Source organism: Triticum dicoccoides, chromosome 3A (genome assembly GCF_002162155.2).
Source record: "Triticum dicoccoides isolate Atlit2015 ecotype Zavitan chromosome 3A, WEW_v2.0, whole genome shotgun sequence".
Classification (NCBI taxonomy): Eukaryota; Viridiplantae; Streptophyta; class Magnoliopsida; order Poales; family Poaceae; genus Triticum; species Triticum dicoccoides.
In genome coordinates this window covers 641780571-641791328 of record NC_041384.1, presented here as the reverse complement: position 1 = coordinate 641791328, position 10758 = coordinate 641780571, and the positions used below count along the sequence as shown (strand labels likewise).

The 10758-nt window shown below is 49.7% G+C and overlaps 2 protein-coding genes across 2 annotated transcripts; one reads left to right on the top strand and one right to left on the bottom strand.

Moving 5' to 3' along the window:
- Positions 1–3952: 3952 nt before the first annotated feature.
- On the top strand, positions 3953–7818 carry LOC119269831 (putative polyketide hydroxylase). Its single transcript, XM_037551754.1, has 11 exons — positions 3953–4211; positions 4378–4460; positions 4565–4700; positions 4786–5282; positions 5387–5434; positions 5714–5888; positions 6002–6114; positions 6205–6301; positions 6453–6672; positions 6834–6996; positions 7087–7818. The coding sequence occupies exons 1-11, from the start codon at positions 4010–4012 to the stop codon at positions 7498–7500; spliced, it is 2148 nt and encodes a 715-aa protein (XP_037407651.1). The 5' UTR covers positions 3953–4009; the 3' UTR covers positions 7501–7818.
- Positions 7819–7965: 147 nt separating this feature from the next.
- Positions 7966–10337, bottom strand: LOC119269832 (uncharacterized membrane protein YuiD-like). Its single transcript, XM_037551755.1, has 5 exons — positions 9809–10337; positions 8928–9084; positions 8666–8716; positions 8474–8566; positions 7966–8296 (listed from the first exon to the last, which is right to left on the bottom strand). The coding sequence occupies exons 1-5, from the start codon at positions 9970–9972 to the stop codon at positions 8219–8221; spliced, it is 543 nt and encodes a 180-aa protein (XP_037407652.1). The 5' UTR covers positions 9973–10337; the 3' UTR covers positions 7966–8218.
- Positions 10338–10758: the final 421 nt, after the last annotated feature.

Below are 10758 nucleotides of genomic sequence, written 5' to 3'. Positions count from 1 at the left end.
CGCTCTGTCGCCTGGGGAGGAACCGCTGTGGGCGGGGGGGGGGGGAGCAACCACGACAACTGGGTTCTCGCGTGGCCCCGTGAGGCTAGCCGGGCGCAGCCCCCACTCGTCGAAGCTGGGCATCTGCTTCACGAAATCGGCCCTGCCGGAACAAAGGTACAGAAGGACGCCACCGCTCCGTAGGCTGCCTGGGGAAGGATCACCAGTCAAGACCCGAAGCACCGTTCGCAGCACTTCGGGCGCCAAATCCTCCTCCTGAAGCCGCATGCGGTCTCTGCGCCCCGCAAAGTCCCACATCCGGCGAGAGTGGCGCTGGAGAGGAGCAATGTGACACAGAAGGAACTCCCTCACCACCTTGGGCGCTGTCACATTGTGCGCCCTCAAACTTTCGAAGCGACGCCAGACGAAAGCGAGCCGGGGGCTCGCGAGCGGTTCATGACCCCAGCCTGGGTTGGGAACAACAGGCAAGGTCGGGTGCGAGAGCAAGGGGCTGGGCACCCCAACGTCCACGTACAGCCACCGCTCTCTGAACCTGGCCTGAGAAGGCGAAAGGCCGAAGTCAATCCCAGAAGCAGCCGTCTCGGGCACAACGAAGAAGCTTACACACCCCGAGCACTGAGTGGGATCGCTCAGGCGCAAGGAGAAGAAGTGACGCAGCAGGGCAACAGAAGGAGGGATGCCTATCATCGCCTCGCACACGAAAGCAAAGACGGCCAAGAGGGTAATGGACTCTGGCCCGAGGTGCATCATGTGGATCTGATAATGGGAGAGCACAACATTGAAGAAAGCAGAAAAGGGGGGAACCAGACCCGCCCATAGGGCATCGACAAAGAATCGGACCTCCGTGACGGTCCTATCAAGAAAGGCGCGGGATGCGGGCCAAACTGTGGTCCGGCCGCACTCGTTGAAGATGGAAGCGAGGGCGGAGTGGACCTTGTCCAAGGCTTCCGGGTTGAGTATGATTGACCGATCGACGGCGGGGGCCGCCGCTGGAAGTGCGCAGGACGGAGGCGCGGGCTTCTTCCCCCTTCCCTTCTTTGTCGGAGCCATGGCGTTGGGGAAGGGAAAGAGCTCAAGTCGGATTGGCGGCGGAGGTTGGAGCTCGGAGAAGAGGAAAGGTAGGAGGCGAGCGAGCAACCAAAGGAGGAACAACTGTGTGCAACTACGGGTCCGCTTAGCCGGGCGCGTAGCAAGGCATCATGGGAAGTGCAGACGCCCACGCCCAATCAACCGCCACGCGGCACCCAAGGCCGCAGGCTGTTAGGGCCCGCGGCGCTTCGCGCTTACCCCTTTGCTTCTCAGCTAAGCCAAGCCCGCACGCGCCTTGGGCCCAGGGGCTACTGTCGGCGTTCTGGGAACGGGGGTCCCCAGACTTGCCTGCCTGCGGCCCGCGGCGTGGCTCAAGCGGGGCCCCAGCACGGCCCGTCTTCATCAGCTCAAGCTCAAGACCCTCGCGAGGGGCCAACCCTCGCGGAGTGGACGACGGGAAGCTTCCTCAGAGGCAGCCTCATCAGGCAGGCTCGCGAGGAGGCGAAGAGATCAAAGCAGGGGTACCTCGCGAGGAACCCGTGATGCAAGCCATGACGATCGAGACCAGGCGGGCGCCAGGCGGGCGCCGGCCTGCGCAGTGTCCTTGTTTCCTCTTTGGTGCAAAGGGGGCAAGCACAGGCCAAGGCATCAGGCAAAGGTTACCATTCCGGTGCAACGAGACCAAGACCAGCCGGACGGCAGGACGGAGGTCACCGTGGAGCCCAAGACGGCGTCATCGCCAGTGCTTTTGGCAGCCGAAGACCACCTTTGGTTAGGATAACTTGTACTAGATGTTCCCCTTTGAAATGGCCAATTGTTGGCGCCCTTCCCGCTCATTATTTGGGGAGAGGCCCAAGGCCTCTATAAATAGAGCTAGCCACCACAGAAGGAGGGAACGACTGGAAATCTGGTAGAACCATAGCAGAGAGAGAGAGAGGCGACTGAACTCACCCTAGCAGTTCATCGCACCAGCTCAAGAACACCTCTCGCGAGGCTGTTCTTCCCTTGTACTGTCTATCATCAGCCCCAGAGACAATCCACCACACCACACACTGGAGTAGGGTATTACACCACAACGGTGGCCCGAACCAGTATGAACATCGTGTCCCTTGTGTTGTTCATCATTTTCATCTTAGTTCGCACGAGAGGATCAGACGTAGATCGGTAGGGGAGAGATCTCCGCGCGCACCCCAGTGTTCGAATCTCAAGGGTCTGCCGGAACCCGAAACCCGACACACATGACAGACACCTTTCTTCTTGTTATTCTTCTTCTTGAAGTTCGTGTGTTGCACAGCCTTGTTCTTCCCATCAAACTTTGTTTTACCATCAAACTTGCCCTTGTTCTTGAACTTGTGGGGCTGGAAGTTCTTCTTTTGTACCAGATTGGCACTAGATCCTCGCTCGATACCTCGAGCACGTGTGTCCTTTGCTCTTGCCTTTTCTTCCACATCAAGAGTGCCAATGAGATCCGGGACGGAAAACTCTTGTCTCTTATGCTTCAGCAAGGTAGCAAAGTTCCTCCATGAAGCAGGAAGCTTAGTGATGATACCTCCGGCAACAAACTTGTCCGGTAGCATACAACCGAAGTGCTCAAGTTCTCTAGCAAATGATTGTATCTCATGAGCTTGCTCAACCACGGAGCGCTCTTCAGTCATCCTATAGTCATAGAATTGCTCCATGATGTACAGCTCAGTGCCAGCATCCGAGACCCCAAACTTGGCCTCCAGTGCATCCCACATATCTTTTCCATTATCAATTGACGCATAAGCATCAACTATGTTCTCACCAAGAACACTCAAGAGAGCAGCCTTAAACAGAGTATCCATTTTCTGAAAGGCTTGTGCCTGTTGAGCATCAAGCTCCTCTTCAGGTTTGCCGAGAGTGGCGTCATAGCAACTCATGGTTTGAAACCATAAGACTGCTCTCACGCGCCACCTCTTATAGTGGATACCCTCAAACATAGGAGGTCTCATGGAAGCAACAAAACTACTTGGGGTAAATTGCCTATAATAAGGTTTTTGGATTGTTGGAAATATGAGCAATTTACCAAATGATTTTATTAACAGAAATACTAGATAAAGCATGACTAATATAGTAGAGATAAAACAAGTCATGCGTCCTGACAGAGAGAAGGTAAATAGCTTCCGCATATATGAACCGTAGCCTATCATATCTATAGCAGACAGTAGAACTAGTTGCATATATGAGGTAGAACCTAACATATTTAGGGCAAGTACTATTACGAGAAACTGTGGCAGGATATCTAACAGAAAGAAGAACACATACGTGACAGCAGCATACGAAGGAGTTAGTCAGTAGTCAGCATATGAAGGCGTGGCGAGGCGGGCGGCGGAGGAGGAGCGTGCGTGGATATCTCTCTTGTTCTCATGCTCGTACAAGTGGGGAAAGAACCTCCCTTATAAGGAGGTCCAACCCCCACTAAACTAGCAATGTGGGACTAAACTTTTGTACCACCTCTTGCCTTGCATAAATGGGTTAAGTGGGTCTTTAGGATTTATTAGGAATTTCTGAAACTGCTATTGGACTAGGCTCAAAATAAACAAAATTCCAGCAGTAACATCGCACATTTTTAGGCGAAACAGATGAGGTGGCGAGTAATTAATAAGGAAAGAGGGGCATGTGCTAACATAACTAGTTATTGTAACATTACACATATCAAGACAAGATGAGTCTATAACCTAATAAATAAAGTGTTATATGACACCGTACATATGTTACTCCTCACTATAGATATAGTAACATAATAACATATGCATGTTACTAGTCTAAATTACTTTTTTTAAGACAAACTAGTGTAAGTTATGACTAGTCTGGAGTTTCCTGCCACAGAGGGCTACCGAACACGCCATCGCTCAACTTCCATCGGCCCAACTGCTTTTTCGTACTCGTGTCCGCGTTCTAAACCCACAACCCCCTCTCGCAGACCGCGGCAGCCTGCGCGGCCACCGCCGAGGCCACGATGCCGTCGATCGCCGCCGGAGGAGGCTGGCGCCTCTTCTCCGCGGGCAGGGGCATCTCCTGGCTGCGCCTCCGCCGCCTCCAGCGCCCGCTCCTCTCCTCCCTCGCCGGCGGCGGTGGCGGCCACGCGCCGCATCTGCCGGTGGTCATCGTCGGGGCCGGGCCCGTCGGGCTCGCCCTCTCCTTCCTCCTCGCCAAATTCGGTAAGCGCCGCCAGCCTCCGCGAGCTATGCTCTGCTTCGCGCTTCGGTAGGCGTGGGGCGAGGATTTGTTTGTGAGCACCTGCGAAGTCGCCCCAATCAGATGTTCAGTGGATCAATCGGAGCTCAGCTGATAAATTTGACATTTCGTTTTGTTGAAACCTCGCAGGCATCAAATGCACGGTCCTAGAGAGAAGCATGGAGTTCACTAGGCACCCCCGGGCGCATTTCATCAACAACCGCACCATGGAGGTGTGTTATCAGTTATCTGCCAAGCGCACCCCCAACATTGCCATTTCAGCCCTTCGTGTGTGTTGTGTGGGTGGTGATTTCATAGGTTTGGGTGGTGTTGGCAGATCTTCCGCAAGTTCGATGGCCTGGCTGGGGACATCGAGAGGGCTCAGCCGCAGGTGGACCTGTGGAGGAAGTTCGTGTACTGTACCTCGCTTTCCGGAACCATTCTCGGTTCAGTTGATCACATGAAGCAGGAAGGTGAGTTTAGTTCTTGAAGTGTTTGCGTGCGCGATGTTCTGAACCTCGCTGCATACATTGACCGGCTGACGATTATTTTGTGCAGATTTTGACAAGGTCATTAGTCCTATATCGGTCGCACACTTCTCGCAGTACAAGCTAGTGGATTTGCTACTCAAGAAACTGGATGACGTTGGCTTTCAGACGTGCTTTCCTGATGAGCTTGGCGGTAGCTCCGCTCAAGATTTGCTGCTGGAAAACAAGATACTGATGGGACACGAGTGTAGCTCCATTCAGCTGACCGATGCCGGCATTCTGGTTGGAGCATCATTTAACAATGGGGGGAGGATGCAGGAGAGGAAGCTTCACTGTGGCCTTCTTCTTGGGGCAGATGGCGCAAGAAGCAAAGTGCGTGAGTTGGCTGGTATATCTATGAAAGGTGAAAGAGACTTGCAGAAATTGGTCAGTGTTCATTTTGTGAGCAGGGATCTTGGAAAGTATTTATCTAGTGAGAGGCCTGGCATGCTGTTCTTTATTTTCAACCCTGATGCAATTGGTGTGCTCGTGGCACATGACCTGGAGCATGGGGAATTTGTGTTGCAGGTATATCAAATTAGCAGACTGTTGTGAGTAAGATGCCCATTATGCTGAAGGAAGTAGGATGATTAGTTATCTAGCTGTTAATTTATCTCCTGTTTCATGTTCAGGTTCCATTTTATCCGCCTCAGCAGATGTTTGAGGATTTTAGTGCAAAGGTGATTTCAGTTGAATATTTTTCTCAATTTCTAGTTTTTGGCATTTCCCACCTCATTCACCTGTGAACGTCTACTAAAAATTATCTTCGGCACCCAGTCTGTATAGCCTTGTCATTCTGAAATGCTTGTTCTGTAGTATTCTTTCAAGAACTTATTTGCAGTCCTTACAGTTCTGAAATACTTGTTTTGTAGATTTCTAGTCTGCAGAGTAAATTTTATGCCGATATTTACACGCCTCCTTACTCTTTTCCCCGGTATGTATTTCCCCTTTGGTTCTAGGTGTGCGAGCAAATTATTGTCAAATTGGTTGGATGGGAGCCAGCAGATATTCAGGTTTTAGACATAAAACAATGGGCAATGCATGCTGAAGTTGCAGAGAAGTATGTTGGCTGCGACAATCGTGTAATCCTAGTTGGTGATGCTGCTCACCGCTTTCCTCCTGCTGGTGGTTTTGGTTAGTAGTTATTTTCAAATTTGATACTGCAATATTACCATGCTGAACTCGTTATTATGTATCTGAAGTTCAAATGTATAAAGAGATGTGCACTTCCTGACATCTTTTCGCAGGAATGAACACTGGTGTTCAGGATGCACATAATTTGGCTTGGAAATTGTGTTTACTTCTAAATGGCATCGCTGACCCATCAATTATACAAACTTATGAGTCAGAGCGCAAACCTGTTAGATTCTCCTTGCATGCCTTCTGTTTGTCAATGTTAACATCTCTGCTACAAATATACTGAAATAGCATTCATGCTTCTTTATGACAGGTTGCCATTTTTAACACAGTACTTAGTTTGGAAAACTTCAAGGCAGCAATGTCTATTCCTGCTACCCTTGGCCTTGATCCAACCATTGCAAACTCAGGTAAAGTACCCTGCTCCTGCAAGAGGGCTGTGCACAATTTATTGCTATTCTCTTTGAAAAGTAAATATTGACAACATGTACAACTATGGTTGATTACAGTTGAATGTTTGTAACTTGCCCCTTATACGCATCCCTCACATGTTTCTATCAGTGCACAGAGTAATCAACAGCAGCCTAGGATCAATCATTCCAAGAAATTTACAGAAGGTGGTTCTGGAAGGATTATTTTCCATTGGTCGGACACAAGTCTCGGACTACATTTTGAGTGAGAACAATCCCCTTGGATCCTTGAGACTAGCAAGATTGAGAAGTATTCTTGATGAAGGAAAAAGTCTACAGCTGCAGTTCCCTGCAGAGGATCTTGGCTTTCGGTTAGTCTCTGTACTGTGAATGATTCTTCAAAACAACTTTACTGTTTATCTTCCTTTTGAGTTTACTTGATGGAACAACATGAGTAGACCGCCTCCGGAGACAATACTATGTTCTCACCAAATAGGCAAGTTTCTGACCTGGATCTACTGTGCACTTTCAGCTATGAAAAAGGAGCCCTAGTTGCTGAAGATTGTGCTGACACCACTTATCAAGCAGAAAAACAGAAGCATTCTAAGAGGTCATCAGGAGAGTACATCCCATCTGCTAAGGTTGGTTCACGGCTACCACACATGCTGGTGAGACCACTGTCTGCTTCGAGTGAGGTTCGACCCTTTGACCCCTATAATTGGTACATTCTTTTTTAGCCGTTCATGTACCTTTGTGTAAGCCGTGGGCGTGATGACTTCTTACAGGGCATGTTCTCAACACTGGACCTAGTAAGTGGGGATAAAGTTGAGTTTGTTATCATTATCGCACCACTGAAAGAGTCATATAAGCTTGCCCGGGCCATGCTAAGGATAACAGATGAATTCGAGTTATCAGCCAAAGTTTGCGTCATGTGGCCACAAGGTTCAGGGGGCGAGGGAGTGAAAGGGAGCATGTCCGAGCTGGCTCCCTGGACAAACTATGTCGATGTCGAGGAAATACCAAGGGCATCTGCCAACTCGTGGTGGGAGATGTGTCAGGTAAGCAATAGAAGTGTTATTTTGGTTAGGCCTGATGAGCACATAGCATGGAGAACAGAACCTGAAACGGTGAGAGATGCTTATGCAGACGTTAGAAAAGTCTTTTCTCAGATTTTGAGTTTAAATAGGCCCCAGGTGTAAGAATGCCCAGATATACATTCATTAACTGACTGGGTTCAAGTGTCAAACTTAGAACCTCGACCACTAGACGTGGACATTAACCGTTCCATGCTGCATTATTTGCATGTACATGACCGTCAGGTTTGTTTGTTGATATCTTCTCACACATGTTGGTTACATTATCATACATTTGACATGAACTTCCCGGAGATGTTACATCAATGTGAATAAAATTATCTTTGTTACATCATGCTTTAGATATGTTGGCTGTCAGCTTCTTGTACTAATCAACAGGGAGTGTTTGGACCAAGTGTTTTTGTTGTGATTTGTTTGTTACACTGTACACTGAACCCCAAGAATCGGGATACAGATCCATATCTTCCCCCCAAAAAGTGAGTTTTATTATGCACTAAACCCCATGAATTCTAACCCGAGCCATCCCTATCTATACAAGCGTAAAGAACAAAATTAGCGAGTCATTATAACTAGTGATGCAGCCACTTTCTAGCTTTCACCATAGCAATGAAGTTATCGAATAGATAATCTGTACATCAAGCCTGAGAACATCACCTGAACATACACTTAGGTGCTATCAAAACTTGATTCAATCTTCAACAGCACTACGGCACATCATTACACATCAAACCGATACCTAAGTCACAGAAACACCAGAGAAGCTTCTTCTTCTCAGGTCTCTGAGAACACTAGCAATTCTCCTGCACCTTGAGACACAGCAGCGTCATACAACACTTGTCACTGCAATGATAATCTGCCCTGCAATACCTATCATACACCCAAGCACCGCACCGGCGACAACCTGCGAGCAAATTTGAGTGGGCAATAAGTTTTCTGGTACGATCATGGAGGGGCAAACCTCCCAGAACGGGCAATGAGCTCAGCTGGCGACTGGGTGATCGCGGTAAAAATATGGCATCGCTTTCGAACTGCCAAACTAATACTAAAAATGGAGAATGAAAAGGACATTTGAGCAGACCTGGGTCGGGGTATGGCCTAAAAGTTCACGCAATGGTCTTGTTTCAGCCAAGGGATGTTCAGCCGGTAGTTCACAGACTATTTGGTTCAACACCTAAAGAATGGAAAAGGTCAGGACAAGGCGCAGCATAATTACAAAACTCAGAACATCAAAGCATATATAATCACAAAAATCAGAGCAGATGTTACATACCGCTGCTTGCTTTCCAGCATGCAATCTGACACCAGAAGCATCGTACATCACCTGCCAATCAAGTGACAAAATCGAAACTCAAAGACCTCGTCGTCATGAATCAACAGACAGGAAATTAAGTATAAAAATCCTGCACGATGCTTGCACTCAACATTTTAATGTCCAACTCATGGTAGAACGCTTATGTCCAGGAAGAAGCAACATATTATTTTTCTTCATAAACAAACACGTGATGCGTGATGGGACGAGATGGATAACCTACCACACTTGCGAATATCGTTGATGTGGCAAAGAGGGCACTGCCGAAGCCCTCTTGGAAGCCAATGGCTACCGATAATGCTGTAACGGTCGCGGAATGCGACGACGGCATGCCACCGGAGCCGATAAGCCGCTTAGGATCCCATCTTTTCTCCTTATACCTTCATTCAGTCAAGAAGTAATGCACATCAGACCTATTGCAGCAGCATCTGCCTATGAAAACTTACTGCAACAATTAACAAGCACAGAAGTGTGTATTTTATTTTTATTTGATAGTGCGAATAAAGGCGCAGAAGTGTGTAATGGGGAATTAATCACAAAATCCATTGATCATGTCAGATCAACGCCCAAATTTATTGGTTTGTTTTTGTCTCGTATGAATATCTTTTTTGGGTGATCATGGTTAAGGGCCTCTGAATGGAAACAAAACGAAACACGCAGTCAGAGAATATGTGAGTTGCAACGTTTGTTTAGATGTGTTCAAGCTGAAGAAATGCAAATTTCACCCACCCCAGAACAGGCACGGGCCGACCAAACCATATGCTTAATTTGAAGAGATTACGGCGATTTTGCTTATGCTCCCAGCTCATTTTTCCCCCCCTAAGACGCAAGTAAATAATTCCAGAGGGAATCGCATTCTCCAGCCTAGCATCCCCAAGGAGCAGAGCAAAATCAGAGAATCGGAGGGAATTGCATTCTGAACCAGATCTCCCCTGAACGATTCCCCACTCTAATCTGTGAAAATTGAAGACTAACTTTGACCCTCCTCCTCTGGCCGCAATTCCACGGCCAAAGAAGGCGCCGTCCAGGGGAGGAGGAGGTGGAAGCGAAGGTCAGAGCAAGGGTCGTCAGTCGTCGTTGGCGGCCAGCGATTGGTTGGGTTACCTGGTGAGGAAGAACTTGATGGACTGCGCGATGGCGAAGCCGAGCAGCGCGGCGACGAGGGGGAAGTTGTGGAAGACGGCGAGGTAGGAGAAGCCCGGGGCGGCCGCGGCGGCCGGCGGCGACGAGGAGGCGGCGGCGCCATCACCACCACCACCGTCCCCCATGGCTGGTTCCGTTTCTTTCCTCCCGGACGGACGGTCGGACGGCCGGCTATTCCCGGTATGGAGCGCTTACTTGTAGCGATCCCCCTATATACCCGCAGCACTAAATTTATAGCCTTCCTTCCCTCCCTCCCTCCTACTCCAAAAAATTATGTGCGCCCATGGGCGGCGATTCGCCCTACTTATACCTCCCCTTTCCCCCCTATCTCGCTCTAGAAATTAATTAAAAAGGAAACTGATTAATAAACTTGCTCTGCCGAGTGTATTTTTGAACTGGGGAGGTGATGCTGACGCTGCCGGAGATGATTGGGTTGGGGGGTCGGGGGTGGCATCGCAGGGGAAGCGGCCGCAGCTGATGCCGATGCCGATGCCGGTTGGCGGGTCAGGGGTGGGGTGGAGGCGAATATGCCCGCCCGGGGCCGGGGCGATGGGGTTGGAGTTGCATGTGGCGCCAATTAATTTACAATCAGCTCGAGGTTTTGTCCGGTGGCGGCGGGCGGGTCCGTGATTAATTAGCTTATTATGGCCTTTTGTTTGAAAAAAAAAGGACAGGCAGGCAGGCAGGCAGGCAGGCACGCTTTGCGTGACTTGGAGAACGACTCAACGGAACGGTGACCTCGGCCGACGGCGACGGTGCCAAGGTGATGATGGCATGGCCCGCCCCAATCTGGGATCCGCAGCGTCGGCCGGCTCTCATGGCAACTGCATGAGCGGCCGCTGTGAGAGCCGGCCAGGAACGCGTGCCCCTATCTATCGGGACCGCGCCTTGACGCAAGGGTGCCGGTCCCA